Raw genomic sequence first — 24,909 nt, forward strand, 5'->3', positions numbered from 1 at the left:
CTACGGCTTTAAGCTCCTCAGGTCCTCTCCCACCTTTTCTGGGTCCATGCTTATTTCGCGATTTCTGCTTACGGGAAATAAATGTCCTTTGCTCCCACTTGCTTTAAGATTTGCAAGGACAGATGCGGTCTTCCTGCTTTGCTTATGACTTCGAGGTAGATTTAACTGTGGAATTAAGTAGAAGCTCATCATTGCTTCAGATGTAAATTTCCAGTCCAGCTCGCATGACTAATAACACTAATACTTTTGATCTACATGTATTTATTTTTTCTATCATTTGTTTTTCAACTTCCTCTGAACTTAGGCAGGAAAAAAGGGGGTGCATGTATTGGGCTCTTTAGAAACCCATCACCTCTTTTTCCTGTCTCAGTGAAGTTTCACCCTGACTATTCTATAATAGTGCTTTAGAAAATATCATGCCTCACTTCCGCCATTAACTATTTTATATATTTTTATAGTAAATAATTGTACTTCCTCTATTTATGTTTCCTCTGTGACTGTGATAAATACATAGACTAATGAACAAATTTTCTATGTCTTTTACAATATTTAAGTATTTTCTATTGCATAAATTTTAAGTTCAGAGATGATTTGTTGTGCTGGACTATACCTTAAATTCAAAAGTTAAGACATACTTATGTTCTTAACAGTGATTTAATGAAATCAAGGGTTAAGATCCTCAAACACTGACTAAGGTAGCTGATTTGGTCATTAAGGTCACAGAAGAGTTAGACTAAATCATGATCTGACAACTTTACCTCTTGATTATTATCATTTTTTTCAGGATCTAACTTGTAACTGGTCCCAACCCAAAATATTCTGAAAATAGAAAAGTAGTTATAATAATAATATTTCTTTAAATCTATAAAACTATTACAGTCCCAATTATTTCATCAGCTCTAGTTCAAGCAGTGGTATAACTTCCTTGTATCTCTAAGTTTTGGATTTCATCATGGTATAAATATAGTTAGTGATATCACAAGGAACCACAGAAAACTCAGTCTTCTCTAGTCAATACGAAAATGATAGAACTGATTATAATGAACTTACCTACAATACTAATTTTATAAAAAGAAATATAAATAGGCACTAGTTAACTTTCCATTATTAAAGTGGGTCAAAGGGCATAAGACGGAACAGAAAGAATGTCAATTTAGGGTTCATTTAGAAGCTGGTGATTTTAGGCGAAAAGTGAAAAAGAGCCAAAGATTTAAGAAAATTTGGACAACCAGGACTAGCTCAGAATTATTGATCAAACTAAAGACTGATTTAGACAGATAAAGGAAAAGAAGCACATAAAGAAAAAGGCCAGAGAGCTAAGCAAGGAGTCACGTGATGGCCCCAAGTCAGGTGGCAGCAGAACAAGATCACAGACACATGACTCAATACAGTGGACATAGAGGGACTCTTGACAGCCATTGGCATCAAGGCATGCCTCCTTTGTATGTGTATCACAGGAGAGAGAGAGAGAGAGAGAGAGAGAGAGAGAGAGAGAGAGAGAGAGAGAGAGAGACATGGCCCAACCTACAAACTAGGAAGGAATGACATGAATGTTCTGAAGTCAAGGAAGTGGTTTTGCGACAAGGATCAAGAGGTCTTGCAGGGATATGTTTTAACATCACACCTGAGTTCCTTAGCCGCTGCTGTGGTGTACCACTGCCTAATGACAATGCCTTATGGGAAGACTCTCCAAAGACACTTCCTAATCAATGACACCACATATACAATGACACGTACCACACGCACACACACAGAGGCAGGTGCACACTGAAAGGCCCCCATTTTTCTGTGACATCAGTGCCTCAGATGAAACCTAAGCAATCATATTGTGTACTTATGTGAGACCTAGAGTCACCCCACTTACAACACTGCGAAGATAGAGTTGAGAGCAACCCGTGCTTTGGAAGACTCGCTATATTTCTTGTACCTTTTTATACTTTACAAGAATTGTCTTAGAAACATGTTGTCCACATCCACAGACTACCAATTAATTTTGGGTATATCAAGTGTACCTTTTTCCTTTCTGTAGACAGATGTGATAGGAATTTGTAAAAAGAGTAGCTGAAGCCACTTGTTTCTCTCAAAAAAAATGATTTGAAATCAAGTTAACATTAACCTTTCAAAGAATCATAAATGATAAAAATTGCTCTCAGTGTCCAGAGGAGGACTTCCACTACTCACTACAGGGAAACCACTGGAAACCTGTTTTATAAGAGAGAGCGTGAAAATTATTTCCACAAAACTTCAATTCCATTTATAAATTTTCATTTTGGCTTTAACTCGAATATGCATAAACTACTAAATGCCATGACTAAAATAAAATACGCATGGCAGTGATATACTGAATTCATCTTTCTTGTATTAATGTATACTTTTTCATTAGCAGATTGAAATAAAAACGGTGTTATTTTCACGAACCAGGAAACTGTTTATGTGTGTAACTCTGTGTACTGGTGTATATTTCTCAATATTAACTATTTATGACTTAGGTCTTGAGTCTCTCGTTGGCATCTGCGACTCTGCTGATGTCCAGGAGGCTCTTTGGAAATTCTGGCAACACTTTGGGGACAGCATCTTTCCACAAATCCAACAATAGGCCTTTGCATGCGCCTACCAGTAGGTGGAGCAGACAACATAATTTATTACCCAACAACAAGGACAAGGGAATGAAAGTCAGTTTCTCTGGAATAAAACAAATCTGCAAATGAGATTTTCTTCAAAGGGAATATGTCCTGTATGTGTTAGATTTAGTTTGACTGGTTACTGAATCAAAATAAATAACTTTATTAAATAATCAATCTTTGCAGAAAGATAAATTAAATTTACAAATGGAGGCAATGTTTGCATTTTACTTATTCAAATCAACTAAAATTAGCTTTCTTTTCATAAAACTTTTACAGGGACAAACACTTTTTGATGTGTTCATTTAATAAGGGCACTAAACCCAATCCTGTTTTACAGGTGATGGTGTGCATAGCAAGTAGTATTTTCTAGGAAATATAATTGACTAATCCTATTATGTCTGTAGCAACAAATTAACCTTATTACTACTAGTAAATCATGATTGATTATTTATGCAAATAAGTCAACCACGTTCAGCTTTCTGATCGAAATAAACATATACAAAAGGTGCTTTAATACGACTGGAACTTTTTAATTAATAAAATCCTGAGGGGCCTATTAATTCACTCGCAATATTAATTATTTCGTTGTGTGATTTCTACTTCTGCTAACAATTTGCTTGCATAGGGTGAGATAATATCAGTAAAAGTAATATATTTTAGAATCTTTAAGATATACATTGGATTTGTACTAAAAATAAGCTTAAAACTGACTTTAAAACTGTCCTAGCATGTGAGTATGTCAGTAGATCAGCACAATTGTCCTAAAATTATTAACACATTAAATAACACGTGATCTCATTTATTTTCTAGGTCTGACTTTACAAATATAATGTTGGCTTACAAAAATATTCACCTTTTCTGATGCATTATTTGTCCAAATTAATGTTTTATTTCTACTCATCTCTATTAGAGAGCTATGAAAGTTTGATATAAAATTAGTTTTCTACAAACTAGACTAAAATCATGTCTGAATTATCGAAATCATCAATCAAATAGTGTTCCTCTCCTTGCTAAAATGCGATTAGAATTATTCTTTTAAGCAGGTTAACAAAACGTGTCTTATCCTGATAGACTTCTTATAAAATTATTCACACTTGAGGATTTATTCAGTAACTTTTCAAACGTCTGCGTGAGTTGAGAGTCAAAACTGACACCAGCATCACAAAATAAATCCTCAATTCATCCTTGGCTTTGCCTTTGTACGTCAATATACATCCAAGGTAATTTGAAACACATTTTTAAAAAACTCTTAAAACGAGCAGGAAGGTTACTCTGTAGCGTTGGCCTCCGGGAACGTCGCGTCTGCAGCTGAACTTCGCCCCAGGAGCCAAGTCATGCCGAGCAAGTCAGCACCCAGCCTTGGCCTCAAGCGTGTGTCCTTCATTCTGAGTCTTCTTCAGGTTTGAAAGAGTCGAGTCTTTTATTAAAATCAACAAGGCAGTAAGTGGGATCAGTAAAGTCATAGACATGAATGGTGGTTCATTTCAGTCGCCACCGATATGCGCTGTAATGGGAAGCTGTCAATTTCCTTCTGAAATAAAAGTGTTTGGAAACAGACTGCACGCTGCTTCTGTGGTTAAGAATCACACAGTTACAGGTCCCAGTACAGCATCAGGTACAGCATGGGCACTAAAGAGTGTATTAATTGCAGTATTTAACGGACACATTTTAAAGTAAAGATTTATATTCCTGATTTTTATTAAATCTTAGTGCTGCATATTTTTGTCTAGGTGAAGATAAAATACTGCTTTTTAATTTCTTTTTCTTTTTGCTTAGGTGAAGACGATTTATAATTGTGACTTGTAATATCAGTTTTAAAATTCACCCTTTTTATATTATGATGAAAAATAATGATTTATAGCTAAGTAAAACAAATTTGGTGGCTAGAAGAAATAAAACATTTGAAATTTCCAGTGCCATCTGTCAGCACAACGAATTCCCTGACCGAGGCAAACAGATGAGAGAAGAATGACATCAATGTTCTATTTTATTACCAGGAAAAAAAAGTTTGCCTCGAGAGCAAAACTGTTCCCAAAGGTTCTAAGGCAAACTGCCAGCAACTAAAGTAAAAACAAAAAACAAAAGCATTTTTGCCAAAAAGTATTGTTGACTTGTATTTCTATATTTAAAAAAAAAAAATGTATCTCACCCCACAGCTGACATTTTTACATTGTTATGGATTTTATAATAAAAAGTAGAAACACTTTGACTTTTTATTTCTAAAATGATCTTTGAATTATCTCTGAGTTTCGGAGTCCTTGCCTGTTAAATGAAGATAACCGAGCTCTGCAAAGCTAAGTAAACGCTGAGAGAGTCCTTACTGCCAAGTACTGTTGTTCAGACGAGCAAATACAGGCGAAGGTGCAGGATGGGTGTGTTGCAAAGGCTCGGCCGACCTAGTCCCCAATGTTTTGGGGTTTGGATGCCCCTAAGGATGACGCCAAGTCTCAGATCGCACCCTACACCCCTGGGACCTGCGCACCTCCAAAAACATCACATGTGACTGCAGCTAGAATTCCGAGACTGGACTTGAAGGCCCAGAAGAAAAACTCAGAAATTGCTATTTCTGGCCTAAAGCTCAAGTCAGTCGCAAGACACCTCGACCCTCAAAGTCATGCTTTTTCCAAACCCTGTTTGTGAGCAGAATATTCTACACACGATGCGCTTTTCCTTAGCAGACCTAGCTAGATCCGGGGCCCTGCGATTTGACCAACTCTAAGAAAAGAAATTCCCAAGTATCCCGAATTCCACATTTCCTTTTCTCCGTGGAGGTGGAATTGCTGGAGGACTTCTGATCAAAGCTGTCCCCGAACACGGGAGCGAGACACCTGAAGGCTATGCGGCTTAATAGCGTGTGAGTTCTTGATCAGTTCACACGGCGGGAGCTGCTGCGAATGGGCCTGGAAAGCGAGGTTAAGCCCTCCGTGTTGTTATCGTGGGGGTGGGGGTGGGGGTCACACGCTGCCTGGGGCCTGTCCGCCCGCGGCCGCTGTCACGGGCGAGTCCCCGAGCCTGCGTGCACCTGCAGCGCAGCGCGGAATTGAACGCGAAGTCGTGTCTTTGTGATATCTTTCAACTAGTCATGTCCCATTCAGGCTGCTAGTTTATCTCTGTCAGGCCCGGGCCCGGCGGCTTACGGGAGCTGTCAGGGACAGGTAGACCAACCTGCTTTGTGCTGAGGAGGTAATGCATCTTTCTGGCTTGGTAATCTCTTTTCTTCTCCTCCCTCTCCAGGCTGGCCTTCTCCTCCTCTCTTTCCTTCATCTCTGCAAACTCGTCCAGGGCCTCCCTGCATCGGAACGGTCTGCGGTTACTTACGATGCTAACAGCCCGCTTACATCTCAATTCTTTCACTAATGACAATCGAGTAGGTTTTTTGAGAGACGACCGTCGTCCGCATCCATCAAAGTCAGAGGTGTGATCTATTCTTACCTGCACATTAGAGGGAGATCCTGCAATCTTTGAAAGGCATTTAAAGTGATTTTTCAGTGGTTAAATTTGTAAAATCAAGTATCCATATCTTATAATGAATCCAGTAGTTGAGGAACTATAGCAAATGCAAAGTCAGTGAATTGTTATATTAATTTCTTCGGCTGAAGATGAACTATTTCCGACATACTAAATATCCCAAGAAAAGATTTGATCTCCTGATTTCCTTTACATTTTGATTTTCTATTCATAAGTCTCTAATCACGTACTTTGTATACTAACTAGTGGGCTAATTTAAAAAGCGGGATGGGCTCTATACATATGCTTAATTCATTATAAGTTTATTTCTGTTAACAGTTCAAATAATAGCAGCACAATTACATATATTATCCTGCGCTTGAAAGGTTGACATTTTGTCCAATTATATAGAAAATCAGAATAAAAGCTAAACTATGTGAATAAGTTCATGGCTTTTTAAGTATAATAAATTCCATTAAAATAATGAAACTTTTAAATCATTTACGTGTGTGTATCTAAGAAATTGAAGCAAAACATACGGTTTTAAAATATACTGTGTAAAAAGCACCTCTGGATAGAGTATGTTATCAAATATGAAAAAATAAAATAACTTCTCTGATTACCTGTCCTTTATTTTAATAGAACAAATTTAACTATTTCTATTAAGATAATGTTTTGAAATCGGACTTTATTCTTAAAAAAAAAAAATAGATCCGTAACTTACTGTCTAGATCTATAAGTAAAATATTGAGTGAATCCTGAGTCTCAAACATACCAGGGGAAAGTGGAGGAGGTAATTCTAAAAAGAAGAAAAGATTCTCATTTTTCCTTCAGTGTTTCGGAATATTTCTGTTGCAAGTTTCTGTTGCCGGCTCCTAGTACATACTTCATACAAGGTTACTTATGAAACACACTGACGTTTAAAAATCACCACGCTATGCCACGCAGCACAGCAATTTTTTTTCAACATAAGATTAAATTGCAAAATAAATGAATTACTTGGAGTGGCATGGCCCTCATTTTGCCACCCTTCTCTTGAAAATTGCTTATTAATATGAAAAAAGAAGTCAGAAAATAGCCCGTTTTACTTTATGCATAGTATTTGGGGGGCTGCGGCGCCCACAGAGCCGGGCTGGCGGCACATTTAGATTGTGCTGGCAAGCTGGTACAACGACCTGTCTGACCTGCACCTCAAGGCTATTATTAATCGCTAAGTAACCTGGTAAAGCCAAACAAATTTGTTTCCATTGAAAGGATCTCTATCTGTGTCTGAGAATTTGTTCTGTACCAAACAAACCTCATTAACTGTGTCCATTTTTTGACAAAGAACCAGGAGTTAGAGGGACTGGTGACCTTTCTTTGTCCTTAAGGTACAAATTTCAAGGCAGTTACTTATGAATAAATGTGGATTTTTACCAGGAAAAAAAATAATAATGTGTTATATAAGAAACCGAATAGATGATTAATTTTCATCTTCACTTTTTATGTTATGGAAACAATAAATAATTCTTCTATAATTCCTCTTACAAGTCTTTAAGGTAATTTAAAATAACCTGTAAACTGCCACTACCAGGTTAATTACTCAGCTATGCACGCGACCAATTTATGTGCCTCCAAAGATAAGTACAGTCACTTTCTGAGCAATCACAAACAAAAAATTAATATATCTGCAAAGAACTTTGTGCTTTATAAATGATTTAATGACTATGGAGAGGTCTTACCTAAGAAAGAAAAAAAGGCTCAATATAACGAACACAACACGAACAGGTAAGACACAAAGAAGTACATAGGTCCCGACACAAAATCAAAACCATAAATTACTTGAAGTAGTAAAAACAGTCCACCTTCGGGATGTGGAAATGTAAAATATAAATGGTGTGTACTTGGGGAGTTTGGCGAGGAAAGCTAAAACCGAGAGAGATGCAGAAGAATGTCCGTTTCCGGTACAAAGGAAACACACAATAGACCCAGAAGGAACTGGGAAGCCCTAATAACAGATCCAAATTTGAGCAAGCAGTAGAAAAATAAACCTGGGGTAATCGCAAAAACACAAAGTAATTAATTTAATAAATTCATACAATTATTGGCAAGAATCAATCCTGCATTCCTGATTTATTGCCCTACTTGAGAGTGTACAAATATACTGAACGCTGCAGCTATGTTTATGTCCAGAAGTCTTTGTCAAATGACCAAGTAGGAAGAGGCAAATAAATGATTTATGCTTGATATACAAGTTTTTGTTATATCAATAGGGATGAAGATTTGGCTCAGTATAAACAATGTAATAAAAATATGATCTCATTAAAGATTAAATGATGCAAATCATTTTAACTAGGATTCCCTACAAAATTATTAAAATTTTCTTTTCTTTTCTTTTTTATTATACATGGAATTTTAAAGCCAGTACTTTTAGAATACTTCAAATTTTTCCAAATAATTTTAGGTTATTGTCATTTCATGTGTATTTCTTATTTCTATTCTAAAGAAAACAATCTGGTGACATATATGAAATAGGTATCACTAGTTACCATATTTTAAAAATACGGAAACACATTAAGAGATGAGATGTCCTACTCTAAATAACAAATGCTTTGCAGGTCCTCCAACTCCACACCAAGCTGTGGTTATCCTGATACAAGCAATAGTATGCAGAAGATTCTGTGCCCCATTCACATGGCTTTGCAAATAAAATAGCTAACAGGTAGACTATAGACAGGACAAAACACCTAATAACTAGACTATAGACAGAACAACTACACTCTAGGCAGAACAACTACACTACAGACAGGATAACTAGACTATAGACAGAAATACTAGACTATAGACAGAATCACTAGACTACAGACAGAATCACTAGACTATAGACAAAATTACTAGACTATAGACAGAATCACTAGACTACAGACAGAATCACTAGACTACAGACAGAATCACTAGACTACAGACAGAATCACTAGACTACAGACAGAATCACTAGACTATAGACAAAATTACTAGACTATAGACAGAATCACTAGACTACAGACAGAATCACTAGACTACAGACAGAATCACTAGACTACAGACAGAATCACTAGACTACAGACAGAATCACTGGACTATAGATGGAATTATTAGACTACAGACAGAATTACTAGACTACAGACAGAATCACTAGACCATAGACGGAATTACTAGACTACAGACAGAATCACTAGACTATAGACAGAGTCACTAGACTATAGACAGAATCACTAGACTATAGACGGATTTACTAGACTACAGACAGAATTACTAGACTATAGACAGTCACTAGACTATAGACAGAATCACTGGACTACAGATAGAATAAGTTCAGAGAGCTTGCTTCTGGTTACAGGATCAGAAAATGTTTCATGTATATGGCAGCACTGGAGTTGGGAAATGTAGTGAGCATGCTTTCACTAAAGAGAGAGTTGGGACAGAGGAGAGTGTGATAAACAAGGCTGGATTGCTCATAAGAATCTCTCACTGTCTTTGGTAGACCTGGTCCCTCAACAGCAAAGGGAGAGATGCATTCAGACTAGAAGAAAGTCTTCCCAACCATGGGCGAAGGGCTCTCTGAAGGGAATGCTGGCAAAGTTGTACTCTATAGACAAGATATTTTCAGAATGAAAAAAGTAAAAAAAGATAATAATGGTCAATGTTCTAAAATTACAACACCATGACTTCACTCTGATCATAAAAAGAGATCATCCAATTGCTCCATTATTTCATTTGCCTACTTTGCATGATTTTAAAAAGCAATAAGACTCTATTCAAAAGAGCATTCATGAAAATCATTTTCTTCTTTTTTTTTCTGGCTCTTTTGAATAAACTTCCTTGTACAGAATTCTTTTGTACAGTATTCTTTCTGAAAATATGCACATATTTCACTGTAAAATTATTTTCTTTTTACTATTCTGGATAGTTTCTCTAAACGAAAGTAAAATTTTATATAACATAAATGATGTTAAATAATTGAGAGTGGCACTGAGCTAAGTATAATAATAGGCATAATAGCAACATGTATTTACATTGTGTGTTTTTATAGAAGCTCCAAGCACTTCACAGACATTAATCCATCCCCAAAACATTCTGCTGAGGTTGGCAAGAGGCAGGTGTTATTAACCAGGCTCCTGTTCTTTGTGAAATGAAATGGCTTTACAGGTGGTGACTGAGGCCTAGCCAGAGGGCCTTTCTGCAGAAAGGTAGACCAAGGCATATGTCTCTCTCCTCAGCTATCTTCTTTTTTAATGGGCTTAAAATTTTCACCTTTATTGAGAGAGAGAGGAAGAAAGAGAGAGAGATAGAAACATCGATGAGAGAGAACATTGATTGGCTGCCTCCTGCATGCCCTCCACTGGGCATCAGGCCCACAACCTGGGCATGTGCCCTGACCAGGAATCGAACCAGCGACCTCTTGGTGCATGGGTCGATGCTCAATCACTGAGCCATACCAGCTGGACTCTCCTTGGTTGTCTTGCCAGTGTTTCAGCTGTGGAGGAGGATCAAGCTACCGAAGTTTTGTTTGGGGTGGAGTTCAGAGGTGAGGTAGGTAAAGTTTCCATTTCATACGAAAAAAGAGCAAGATCTTATTTACTTTACATTCTCTCAAAAATCACACTGTCTCTCATTTAAAATGTGTTGGCTTCATTTTATTTTACTCATATGTTTAAGAATGTTGACAGCAGTTTTCTTCATAATTAAAACTGTAAATAACCCAAATGCCCTTCCACACATGAATGGACAAACAAATCCAGACAGTGAAATACTACTCAGTGATAAGGAGGAATGAACAAACTAAAGATATGGCCAACGTGGACAGATGTCAAAAATAGAAAAAAAAAAGTTATTCTGAGCCAAAACAGCTGGTAACAAGAATAAATTCTGTATGGTTAATTGCTATCCCCTTCTAGAACAAACCAAGCTAATACATGGTGATAAAAAGTTCACAAGTGGCTTTGGGATAAGCAGGTGGGGTAGGGGGTACAAGGTGGGACTGACTACAGACGAGCTCAAAGGAACTCCCTCAGGTGATGAACATCGTCTGCGGTTGTGTCTCTGGGCTGGAGAACATTCGGATTTCTGGCTCGTCGCAACACAGGAACACAAGTGGCAGCAGAAGTCACAGATGTGGGAGAGACTGTCCCGAGCATACAGAGCAAAAATGCGCGAGCACCAGAGACCTGGCGGATACAGGTGCAAAGGCAAAGAACAAGGAGAAGACACTGGGGTGGGAGCCAGGAGACAGTGGTGTCAGATCATTCCAGCCACCAGAGAGGTGGGAGAAGAAAGTGATCAACAGTGTCAGAGGCCAGGTGACGGGAAGGCCCTGCAGCCCACTGGACGGCACAGCCAACGACTTTCCAGCAGAGGTTACACTTTCTCAAAGCACTTTCACCACAACTTACACGTGCCTTCGAGTACGACTGAAAAAGTGTGCATATTACTAATCAAGTACTTGAACCTGACGTTCACTGCGTACATTTACTCTGCATCAGTCAGTACTAAAAAGAGGGCAACCAGTCCTTACTGGAGAATTAAAAAGGGGGAAAGAAAATAAGGAATTGTCTTCCATCCGTCTCCCGTCAGATCAGCGAGGCGAAGTGAGAGGTGCGAACCCCACCATCCATTCCGCGGAGCCGGACAGCCACGGGCCGGGTCCACAAACCACCATATCTCAGTCCCCCGCTTGCAAATGAGTAACAATCGAATGCTATGCGCTAGCACCTATCCCCAAATAGCTGAACAGAAAGAAAAAAGAGAGCCTTGAAATTCAGACAAACTCTTTTCTGTTAAAAACAATAAATGGGCCACTGCTCATGACATCACTCAGGGTCTCCCACGCACGGTTGCTATGCGGGGTTTCTTCTAGGACCTGGGCTACACAAAGCTGTTTCCTGGCACAGGTAGTGATGTTTCCTCCGTTTTGACAGTGGGGTGCGCGGCACTGACTACATTCCAATCGCATCGTTAGGGTGGTTGCTCTGTATTCCCTGCTTGAGATTCCCAGTGTGAAGGGTTAAATTGGAAAATAATTAACATATCAGTAAAGAAATTATACCCAGGATAGAAAGATTTTTCCTTTTATTTTTTATAATTTTTTCCTTTTATTGATTTTAGAGAGAGAAAATGAGAGGGAGAGAGAGATAGAAACATCGATGAGAGAGAACATTGATTGGCTGCCTCCTACATGCCCCCCACTAGGGATCGGACCCACAACCTGGGCATGTGTCCTGACCGGGAATCGAACAGGCGACCTCTTGGTGCAGGGGTCGACCTCTGAGCCACACCGGCCGGACTCCTTTTATTAATTCTATGTTGGGAATGAAGCTCTTTTTCCTTTAAATATACTTTATTTTTTGAAGTAGCAAATTATTAAAGATAGTACATTCTTGTTAAAAATACAGTGTGTGAAAAGGTTTTGATCAAATGGTTGATTATCATTCCATATTTTAAAGTGATTATATGGATTATGTCATTAATGACTAATTGTGGACAAGTTACAGACTGTCTTCAAAGCAAATAATACATGCTGTATTTTAACTTAGACACTTGGTACGTTACCTAAATTCCACTACATTTCTTGCTGTAATTGTTGCATCTTCAGGTATAAAATGATTCCACAGAAAATATTCACATGTATAGTTAACATCACAGACAGATTTGGTTCTTGAAAAGGAGAATGCTATTTTCCTGTCATCTTAGGGAGCTCCACCGAAAGACCCCGTCCTCTGGATACAATTAGATGAAGTCCAACTGCCATCATTTAGTCGGCTGAGATCAGAATGCCGTATTTTTAAATGAGGTTTACTGAAATGCTATCTTTAGGTATTCGTACGTGTCCTCACTATTTACACGATATCTATGGTGCTCCACTTATGTCCTTGAAATCGGGCACGGGGACACTGTGGTATGAAAAAGTGGCCTAGCTGCTGGAGTTCATAAATTTTGTTCGGTTTTGGATGAGTTCAAAGAATTGCCATGTAAGAAAAGCCTTACAGAGGGAATTTATCTGATGATGGCAGTAATAATTACCCAGCTGTTTATTGCAGATAGAGAAATAATTCATGCAGGCAATAGGCCGTGGTGGCAATGACACCCTGCATTTAGTAAATATGCAAACTGTTCACTTCTAATTAACCAAGCTAGAGGATGCCCTTATTAAATGTATAAACCAAAAGTGCCTTCCTGACAAGTGATGAATTGTTACATCGCACAAACTCTTGCCACAGAATCATTGCAGTGAACTTGGGGCTTAACTTCATTAAGAGATCTTGTGGGATCGTTAAATGAGGATGGACAGCGGAACACGGCTCACCTGACAGCCAATGGGACGTCTGAGCTTCACCAACGGCCCCTCTCCTCCGTCCTGCCTGGCTGCTCAAACTCCCCGGAGACTAACTGTGAAGTTCACTTGAGTTCCAATAACAAAAATAAACAGAATAACAGGACATCCCACCGACGAAGGCTCCCTGATATGTGACCGCCCCGAATGAATCTCCATAACAGTCACTGCATCGACACAGAAACGCCACGACTCCTTAACTTGAAACGACTTGTTGAGTAAAAATAAACGATCTTATTGAGCAGCATTGTCATATCTTTCGAAAAGTAAATGAATGGGTTTTCTTAAAGAAAATTAATACGACACAGAAATTACTCTCAGTGTTGACTCGGAATGAGTTTTACTTCATTTGACCAAAAAGTTCATAATAAATGGTTCATTGTCTCTATTCTATGCTTAGCCTGACTTTAAGATAACGATTCATTCTTTATCAAACACCGATGCCAACGTTTCCATCTCAAGTACAGAGCTTATGGAAATTACTACTTAGAGGGAAGTCTTAAACATAATAAAGCAAAACTAAAATATTTCTGTTTGAATGACAGGATAGGCAATAACATCCGCTGTCCAAGCTTAGTGTGGAAACTGAAGATGTTGATGAGGATAAAGAACTCAGCACAATTCTGCCCTGGCCGGTTTGGCTCAGCGGTTGGAGCACAGGCCTCCGGTTCGGTTCCCGCTGAGGGCACGTGCCTCGGTTGCAGTTTGTCCCCGACCCTGGTTGGGTTGTGAGGGTGGCAACCACTCGATGTGTCCTTTTCACGTCGGTGTTTCTCTCTCTCTCTCCCTCCCACTCTATCTGAACAAAAAATGGAAAAATGTCCTAGAGTGAGGATTAAAAAACAAACAAATAAACAAACAAGAAAGAACTCAGCACAATTCCTGGTGCACAGTAAATGCTCACTGTGTGCTGGTCATTTCTAAGGTGCTTCTCTGACAATGGCTCTATATCTGATTGAGGGACTCATTCTTAGTGATTTCAAGGACAGACATCCATGCTGATGTAGACCACACGTGCTCTTCCGCCTACATCACACAGCCTGAGATGAGTGTGTGAACGGGCAATTCAGAAAACACCAGAGTAATATTATTTGCTTACTCATGAAGAGTACAAGATGTTGAAATATATTACAACACATTTTAAGTTCAATAGAATCCTGTCTCTGACTTATCAATACACTTCTGCCTGAGATATCACTGAGTTTGAGAAATCATTTCTAATTATGGTAATGATCAACATGTACTGGGTAACTTTTCTAAAATTTTCACTGGTAGACTCGGGTTACACTACTCACCTGACTGCGTCATTGGTCTCTGAAATAGCTTTCAGGTAGGCCTTCAGATAAAAATAATTGAAGCAGTATTTCCGAATCTTGTAGCCTCGCCACCACCTCTGAATCTATTCAAATAAATAAAAAGTATCCAGTAAACGCTTTTAGTGCAAGTATTAATAGTTCTTCAAAATAAAGATAACGATGGATGATAACATATCAGATAAAATCATAGGCCTTTCCATTAATTTAACAATATACATAGTTACAAATGTAGCTTGGAGTCATAGATTGATTATAAAATGTTATAACAAAACATGCTTTATAGAATATAATTTACTTTAGAATATTTATCATTGTTTCACAAATACTAAATGTGAAATTAACTAGTGAAAGAGTAAAAATATGCTTGACCAATTCCTATCATTTCTACTTCTTGATGTACAGGTTTTTTATTTTAGGCAACCAACTGACTTAAAGATTATATTTGGTCTCAATGAAATCAATGATTTAAATGAGCTTTTAAAATCCAGTAGAATCAATTCTCTACACAAAATGTCATGTACCTTCATCTTGACATTTTAATACTTCTTTAACAATAACAATAGCTAACATTAATTGAGTTCTTATTATGTGAGAGGCATTATTCTAAAACTTTGGTTTTATTTATGCATTTAGTTTTTAGAACACTCTTCTGAGACAAATACTCTTATCATTTTATTTACAGATAAAAAAACGGCTAAAAGGAGAAATTACGTAATGTCCCCGTAATTTAACAGCTATTAGTGATGGACCCAAAAATCAAATGAAGACTTCAGAGAGCCCATTGTCTAAACTACTGCGGTACAGGAGGAGGAAGGGAGTGATCTGTAGCTTTCAGTGAACGGACACTTCTGTTGCAAGTATCTGGTTTTTGTTAAGACGAGAGAAGTGCTGGGGGTATAAGAGAACATACTTCAGTGGGCTACTAGATGCTAATAATCATGAGAATCAGTCAACTTCCTCACGCTCTATCTTTCCTAATACATCCTCTCTTAGAAAAACCTCAAAACAAAAATAATATAGAGATCAAATTTTCTGTGAAAGACAAAAAGTACTCCAATTTCTTTAAAGGAAAAGAAGAAGACATAGCAAAAGTTGAAAAATAAAAAAGTTAACATAGCTTTATACATTGAATGTTTATTCAACTTTATTCCCCCAAATTTCCCAGCAGTTTACATATATTTACAAATTATTCTCATAAATGTATGATTCTCTTTTTTAATATTAAGTCCCCCCAATGTGTTTTACAGTTAGCGAGGCTAGGAACACACATCTAAACATCATATTTTTTAAAATAGGAAAGAATGGTTAATATAGAGATAATTGGATTTTAGCCCCAAAATCTACCCTTTCTTTACCTAAATACATTGAGTTTAAAATTTTTATAACTTGAATGCTAGGTACATGAGAATAAACAGGAAAAATGTTTAACTTGGATTCTGATCCTCTATGTTTGTTTTAAAATATGGTCATTTAAAAGGCATTTTACAATCTGAGATATTAAATGGGAAGATTTCAAAGACATATTTTAGTATGAGGGAAAATAATTGGAGATATGCAAAACAGCTTATAAGAACAATTAAATCAGAGACAATAATTCTAGAACGTAAAATTAAGCAGAATAGTGAGCTAATGTAACGTTGTAGACGTCTTTCCAAATATTTTTCAAATAATCTCATTTCAGAAATTAATTCTTTAAATGAAGAAAAATTAAAAATTTAAATTGTACACTCAATTTAGAAACAATCTCCCTCTAATTTAACCAAAATCATATTATGACTAACAAAGAAAGAGAGGAATACAAATTACTTTCCTAATGGAAAAGAAAAATCAATTGGAACATGTACACATTTATAAATCATAAAGGCAAATAAGTGGATATTTTCCCGATTTACCTAACTTAATCATCATCGTATCATTCTGCAGCAGAGATTATTACCCTCATTTCGGAGAGGAAATTGGTCCTCAGAGAGGTTAGATTGTTGCCTAAGGTTCTGTGTAGGTGGCCGGGTGGCTTCAGACGTCTCACAGACTTGTGAGGCACAGTAGAAAACTGTCAACAAAGCACTGATGACAGAGATCCCATCATCACAAATACAAGTAACTCCCCCTGGCTGGGGAGCTCAGTCGGTTAGAGTGACCACCCCAAACGCCAAGGTTGCGGGCTCCTCTGGTCAGGGCGCATACAAGAATCAACCAATGATTGCATAAAGAAGCGGAACAGCCCTGGCCAGTTTGGCTCAGCGGTTAGAGCGTCCGCCTGCGGTCCGGAGAGGCCCGGGTTCGGTTCCCGCTAAGGGCATGTACCTCAGTTGCAGTTTGTCCCTGGCCCTGGTTGGTCGTGCGGGTGGCAGCCACTCGATGTGTCCCTTTCACGTCGATGTTTCCCTCTCTCTCTCTTCCTCTCTCCCTCCTGCTCTGTCTGTACAAAAAATGGAAAAAGTGTCCTCGGATGAGGATTAAAAAAAAAAAAAAAGAAGTGGAACAGCAAATCAATCTCTCTCTCTCAGATCAATCAATAAAAATTAAAAAAACAGAAAGAGAAGTGGCTCAGGAAGCATGGAAACATTTTAGGATATCGAATAGTGTCAAGGGAGGGGCTGCCTATGACACAAAAATAACATTAAATTCTAAATTAGATGGTGTGACAGAAAACACAAAAGATGCATGCTGGAGTACTTAGAAGGAGAGAAGAAAGATGGTGATTTATGATTGGTTCACACCGTATTAGAGAAAGAAGACTGAAAGGACAAAAACTGAACTTGGCTGAAACATCTGTGCCAATGGGAAGGGTACAGGCAGACGCCAAGGGCATGGGCCCCTTCCCACTGCAAACGGAGCAGCTCCAGAGAGAGCACCAACCATGCCCACAAAGCTACAATGGGTGTGCCCCCAGCGAATGCCCTGATGCTGGAACTGCTCAGACATCTACCCAAAAGCAGGATAGCATTCCTTTGCAAGACAGGTCCTTCTATTCTGGTGTATTAACGCACATGATAAGTAAGAGATGGTTAACAAATTAAAACTCATCCACATTCAAGTATAATGGATCATTCTTTTTCTTTTTCTTTTTCTTTTTCTTTTTTTTTTCTGGTACGTGCCCCTAGCGGGAACCAAACCCAAGACTCTCTGGTCCGCAGGCTCCAACCGCTGAGCCAAACCGGCCAGGGCTAGTGGATCATTCTTTAAGTGGCTTTGTCACACGTAAGTGAGTAAAACAAGCTGGAAGAAACTGCCATCCAGTGAAGAGAAGGATGTAAACTTTATTGACCTCCTTGAATGTGCCAGGTGTTATGCAAACTGCTTGACAGGTAACCCTGTGAATGGGGCATGATCTTCATGCTAAAGGTGAAGAAACTGAGGTTCAGTAACTTGATCAAGACCTATAACCAGTAAAATGTAAATGGCTGACAGAGTCTGGATACAAACCAGCTCTCTGTTACTGCAAAGCCTTGATATCTTGAATTTTGCCTAAATTTCCTATTCGTATCCCAGTACCAGTGAATAAACTTAATAAAAAAATACTTTCAAAAGGCAAGATGACTTTTGATAACATTTTTTCTTAATTTTAAGGTGACTAGGTTAAGATGTCTAAAAAAAAGCTAGTATTCATGTCCTTCAAAGTAATTAGAAACTTTCAGAAGTGATTGGTATAAAATAATTATTGTCATTGATCAGCTCTGAACAGATAATTTTAAACAAAGTCATTGCATGCTCAGCAGATTATAGCTTGTTAACGGGCAACTTCCAAATGACCTTTTAAGCTAGTCAAATCAATGATGCATATTCCTCATTAGGTAACATCAAAATGTAAGTGGACTTATAAATAATGTTTATTTTAAGCACTAAAACAAATGGCAAAAGATTGATATGTCAAAAGTCATCTGCTCATAGAAAACATCTTCCCTTCACTGGGTTTATTTTTTTCCCCAAAAAATTCATAGTAACCTTAATGTTATGGAAAGAGAGAAAAATAATGTCTCCTCTAAAATTAAAATGAAGATGGACAACAAAGTCACTAATAAACAAACTAGCTAGTATGAATGCTCTAGATATATATGAGCACATACAAGCAGAACCCTTATTTATAATTACACTTTCTTTTTTAATCCCCACCTGAGGACATGCTTACTGATTTAGAGAGGGGAAGGAAGAGAGGGAGAGGGAGGGGGGAGGGGAGAGAGAGAAACATCAATCGGTTGCCTCCTATACATGCCCCAACCCAGCGGTTCTCAACCTTCCTACTGCCGTGACCCTTTAATGCAGGTCCTCATGCTGTCTGTGGGCGTGTCTGCGTGTGGGCGGACCCGCCTGGAGATGGACAGAGGAGCGGGGTCTGGGTTCCTAAGACCATCGGAAATAGGTGTTTTCCGATGGTCTTAGGCGACCCCTGTGAAAGGGTCCTTCGACCCCCAGAGGGGTCGCCACCCACTGGTTGAGAACCGATGCTTCCTAACCAGGGATTGAACCTGCAGCTCAGGTACGTGCCCTGACCTGGAACCAACCTGAAACCTTTCAGTGCAGGGATGATGCTCCAACCAATTGAGCCACACTGGCCAGGGCCATGCTTACACTTACTTTAAATTAGAAGATTCTGGATAATTATTCCTTACGCAGTTTCTTCTCTTTAATATTCTGTTTCCCTGCTCTACCTGACTTCCTACTTCATTGTTCTACTGATCTATTTAATCAATTCACAATTTGGTATTAGAAGGAGTAGGAGGGGAGGAATATTATTTTTCATGGTGATGGTACATTTAAATATCTGAACATCATCAGGCAAAAGTTCAGGGTTGTCTGGACGGTCCCTTTCCCTCTTCCTTAGACTGATAATTTGAGGCATCTTTTTCTGTGTGATTGAGACTGTGTCTTATTCATTTGTATTCCTGGAACCTAACATAATGTCTAATGTATGAGAGACCATTAGTTTTTTTTTTCATAAATTATTTTACTTATCTTTATCTAATCTTGGAGTCATTGTTCTAAACATAAATCCTTCATAACATTAAATATAAAAACAGGATTATAAATGCTTCAGGAGACTGAGATGGATCCTTATATATCTGACATACACGTAACATTTTTAATTAAAGCTACCATATAATCTTTTCTCATATTTCTATCTTTCAGACACAAGTGGGAAAACAAAAGAAAATGGTTAATTGATGTTAAAAGTTGGATTAGTTTTTGTAAATTTAAATTATTTACATCCAGAGCTCTAAGAGGAAAAAGCCTATAAAATCATGTTTATTTGGCAAATTGGTTGTTTTAAGTGATCTTCAGTCTAGTGATCCTCTTGTTATTATAGTTTTTGTTTTCCTTGAAGTGAGGATCTCTCCCTAAACTACAATGTTTTGAGGCACCGATTTCAAGTTAAATCATTTCAAATAACTGCAGTAATAAAGGACCCGTTGAGACTCCAGGTCCTGGCAGAATAACATTAAGTAGGTATATGTGATCAATAACGTGTAAAAGGTTTCCAGAACAAAAGGAATTCTACCTGAGACCATCAATTACCTCCTGTAGTTCTTTAAAAACTCTGTAAGCTTTAGATTATTACCATTTTACAACCTCATAGATCTTTGAAACTGAGAAGAAAAAGTCTGATGGGACATCTATTTAAGAGTGATCCTTAAGATACTACACATTAGTACTTCTTAAAATCTGCATTCATATGATATTGCTATTGCTGTCCTAGGACGGGCAAGCAGATGAGGACTCCAGACGTCTGAGAGGACCCAGTGGTGGCTTTTTGAAAGGAGAAACAATTCACAGAGAGTTTGCTTTGGTTAACTTCCAAAGCCTGGGGCAGATTATACACCCTCCTTACGCTCAGTCTATGGAAGACCAGTCTACTCTGAGACTTAAGGTGGAAAGAGAAGGATCAGCGGCTGAAATGCAGTCCTAGAAAAGATTTTGTGGTGCTCCTACAGTTTCTAACCAAGTTAGAGCCCCCTTTCCTTTTCCATCAATGCCTCAGGGCCCCAAACAAGCATGGTTCACAGACTTCGAGTTCACAAAAGTCTGTGACCCGCACCTTGGACTCCAGACGGGAAAGAAGGGACAGGTTCTCTTTGGTCGTTTGCTACATCCTAGTCAAAAATCCATTTTCAGTTGTCGCAAGAAGGGCGTTTCATCCAGAGTTATGATGAATGGCAAGTGTTGGTGCGAACAATAGCTTGCATATTGTTCAGTAGGCTGAGGTTTTCATCCTCAGCCACCTGATTCTGCCTTCCAGGGAAAGCGTGTGACGTTGACCTGGGGTGCCTTACCTTAGTCTTTCACAAATCATCGCTGCATTTCAAATTCCCGGAGGCAAAGGCACTACCAACCGGGATGCTCATGAAGTTGTCAAGAGCCATGGGCTCACCTTACCAAGAAAACCAGGGTGTAAATAATAAAATTTCCCGAAGAGTTTGGTCTCACCCACATTTTTGAGAAAAGGCGAATACTAGCCTGGCCGGTGTGGCTCAGTGGTTGAGTGTCGACCCATGCAACAAGAGAAAAGGAGAATACTAGAAGTGAAAGCAAGACTAATAGGAATGTGGGTACTGGGCCTCCTGGGTTGAACTTCTAATACTGTCACCTACTGTCCCTGTGACCTTGGGCAAGATGCCTTTCTGTGATTCCACTTCCTCGTCTTTCGAATTGGAATCCTAGTGATACGTGCTGTAGGGATTTGGTTGCCCCGATGAAAGAGAAGAGTTAAAAGATTTAAATACTTAGAGTACTTGCTAACTCTTATCACGACTATTTAGCAGTGGTTCTGACGTACCAAGATTTGGAATGTGTGGTATTGCAATGTTTTTGGTGCCCGGCCTCAGCGACAGACACCCCCCCCCCTCCCCGCCCCGGCAGCTGGTTTGACTACGGAATATTCAGGCTCATCCGTTCATGCGCAGGCAGTGTGGGTGGGAACCCAGAGCCATTCTGCTGGGAAGTTAAGGGGCTAGAGCTCAATGACGAGGCTGAATGTGCGTATTCCTGGCCTTGGGTTAGTTTTCCTTTGCAACTGGAAGAATCGGGTATAAGATATGTGCCACTCCGCACAACAGGCTTCACTCTGGGGTCAGGACGGGGTCAGCCAAAAACAACAGCCATAAGCAAGAGAAAATACTAGACACTGAGAACCACGAATCAAGGTTCCGGGGAAGAGGAACAGGTGCTAGATTTTGGAATGGATGAAACCATTCCACTGAACTGCCCTGTTTTTTGCTACCCGGGGACATTTTTGAATAAGCTTTCTACACATGAAGTAATTTTGCCTTCATGGGTGTAGTCCCGCACATGCTACTGTTAGGAAGCTGACTCCCAAGCCCAGTGTTTGGGGGGCCTCAGGGGACCCCAGTGCCTGCCAGCAGCAGAAGTGAAGGACCAGAAAAAGATACACAACTGCACCTCGAGATGGGACGGGGGAGAAACGAGCTGAGGAGCTAGATCAGCTCATGATGTTTGTATAAGATACTACAAGCTGTTTGGAGAGAGAGAGCTGGGGCGGGGGGGGGAAGTTGGGGGCCAAGTTGAAAGGAGAGCAGCAGTGAAGCAGCCAAGATGCCAGAGGAGAAGCAGAACCTGAACCCGGAGTCAAAGAGTCAGAGACAAAAAGGTGATGGAGCTTCACACCAAGGAGCGGGAGAGCCGGCCCGGCGGCCAAGGTGCACGCACACTGAGCACCAGCGGATCCCGCATTCACGGCCTGCCGCGGGCCTGGCGCACGACCGCGGCGTTGTGGGCAGGCAGACCGCGGGTGCCGGCGGCAGCTGGTGCCACAGCCACGCTCTGGCCGAGCTGCGGGACTTGGGCGAGATCCCAACGCTCGTGAGATCTGCCATCCGCGCGAGAACTGCACTGACCAATTACTACCTTCCCGTGGCCAGTTTATCCACCCACACTGCCTCATCAGGCCTTCAAACGGCCTCCAAGATCCCCCAGAAAAGGCTTAAATAATTTCCAACTAGGGCACTGAGGGGCTTAGACGAAAAGTATTTATAACGAATGACTTTTTTTAGACCGTTTGGAAAAGAACTAGGCGAAATGTATCGCTTGCTTTGGGGACATCTATGAACCACCTACTATAAAGCCCAGAACTGTGGATGTGAAGGCCAGGAAGACAGGATCTGGGCCCCAGGGACTTCCAGAGTCGGGGGTGGGCGCTGGCAGGCAAATTAGTAAGAATAATAACATGTCACACGTTCTATAACAGAAGTATATTGATGGTAAAACAGGGACATGAAAGAGAGAGTGATCAATTCCCTGTGGGTAGAGGGACGTAAAGTCTTTAGAGAAAGAGGTGACCCTTTAAAAACTAAATGCAGCCAAATCAGAATTTGAATATCTATTTTACCACGAAAAGGCACAACATACAATTTATTCACGATAAAAAGTGACATCTATTTAGAAGTGGATAGGCCAAAAAAAATTTTTTTAAAGAATTTCTCTCTTTTCAGAAATGTTCCACTCACCTCCTTGAAAACAGTGTAATTTACTGGTCAGGCTAGAAGTTAATAGTCAATGTAGAGTTTGCAAATTCAAACAGAAGTTTTGTTTTGTTTTGTTTTTCTTTTCTGTTGCAATGCGAAGGTCCTATTTACGATCTGGGGGCATGTATGTGTATCTGAACACTGGTGCCCAGACAGATTTCTGTTACTCTTAGAAATTCTTGCTTCTGGACACACAGCTGCCCAAACCTACATCGTTTTAAGGGTGGTGACTCTGAACGAAGTTCCTTTAAGCTTAGGGACTGAAAAGGCAACGCTGCAGCCGTGAGAAGTCACACTTCAACTGCTGGCATCCAGCGGGGGTTGTCATCTGTGTGCACAACGTGAAGGTATGTGGAGCACACGCCGGTGCCTTCCGTCACGCACTCTCACGGAGAGCAACATTTTCAGAGCACCATCCTGCAAAGCTCCCCTGACAAAGGACTCCATCCAAGTCCACTTGCCAGTGCGTTCAGTTCTGCTCGATGCTACACCCTGACCACTGTTAGGCGATCACCTTGGCCTCCACGCACGTGAGCCTCAGTCTGACTCCTCATCTGAGGAACATGGAGCCGGTTACCAAGGTAACGGACTCAGGCCTCTGAAGGGAGCCCTCAGACATCTCCGTCAGAGGAGGGTTGACACATTCCAAGTAGCCTCACAACAATCCCTGAATGTCTTCAGTGCATCGCTGCAACCTCCAGGTGATGCTCACGTCCTCTTCCCTCATTTGATGGCCGCTGCTTCCTGCCTCTACTCTCCCTCCAGGGCTGCGACAATGGGTGACAGGGCTGGACACCCCGAGGAGAGGACAGGTGTTGCGAGGGAGAAGGGGTGCGTGACCCCAGCGGTAGGCAGGGGGACGACTGCAGTGGAGGAACGTTTGGACCACAGGTCTGTAAGCTTGTCAAGAATTAGACATAAAGAGACTTCTTCTTCTTCTTCTTTTTTTTTACAGGAAGGTTGTTGTAAACAGGTTAGAAAGCACCTGTGGGGGAGGGAGGGGAGCGAAAGGGCAGCAGAATGGACAGCAGAGCCCAGGGTTTTAGCCTGAGGCCAGCCTGGGCTCAGGAGGAGGTAGGAAGAAATGCTACGTGCTGGCCCAAATCCCAGGACCTGGGGCCAGGGGAGAAGCTTACCCACAGTTGGTTAATACACATGTTTTTCAGTTGATCGACAGGGACAAGCAGTTCAGCTAATCACGTATGAGGCGAGAATAAGAACTCGGGGGAGGGGGTCTGTCCAGGAAAGCACCCTTCCCGAAGCAGGAAAAATAATCAAAATGATGTTCATTCACCTGCCACAGTTCAACACAGGACTTTCAGAAGGTATCCTACTATCTTTTTTTCACCCCAAATACAATCCATTATTAGCAGAAGCAAGAACTAATAGATTAATGAAAGGAAATATAAGACAACGTGAGTTTTAAAGATGTTAATAAAATCTGCCTAAGTAACTTCTCCATTTATAATAGCTTCACAGTTAAGTCATTACCATATTGTCTGAGACAAAAAAGAATATTTTTGCCAAGACCATTCCAAGAACCGATACAAAGACCACACCAGCTTCATAATCATTACATTCAGCTTTTCATCAGGAAAGTACCACATAAAAACAAACATAGAAGTGATAGAAATAAAACTTCTAAGCTGGAAACTTACTTTATTACTGTTAAATCATATGAATAATTTCTAATTGAT

General features: G+C 39.9%; 1 protein-coding gene across 1 annotated transcript in view; it reads right to left on the minus strand.

The window, feature by feature from the left end:
- The window catches only part of SPATA17 (spermatogenesis associated 17), an 89,003-nt gene that overhangs the window by 47,478 nt on the left and 16,616 nt on the right, over positions 1-24,909 (minus strand). The window contains exons 5-6 of the mRNA XM_036277730.1: positions 14,715-14,818; positions 5,790-5,913 (exon numbers count right to left, since the gene is read on the minus strand). Of these exons, the coding sequence (XP_036133623.1) occupies positions 5,790-5,913; positions 14,715-14,818 (228 nt within the window). The remainder of the gene's footprint in view (positions 1-5,789; positions 5,914-14,714; positions 14,819-24,909) is intronic.

The sequence above is a fragment of the Molossus molossus genome, unplaced genomic scaffold (assembly GCF_014108415.1).
Source record: "Molossus molossus isolate mMolMol1 unplaced genomic scaffold, mMolMol1.p scaffold_m16_p_23, whole genome shotgun sequence".
NCBI lineage: Eukaryota > Metazoa > Chordata > Mammalia > Chiroptera > Molossidae > Molossus > Molossus molossus.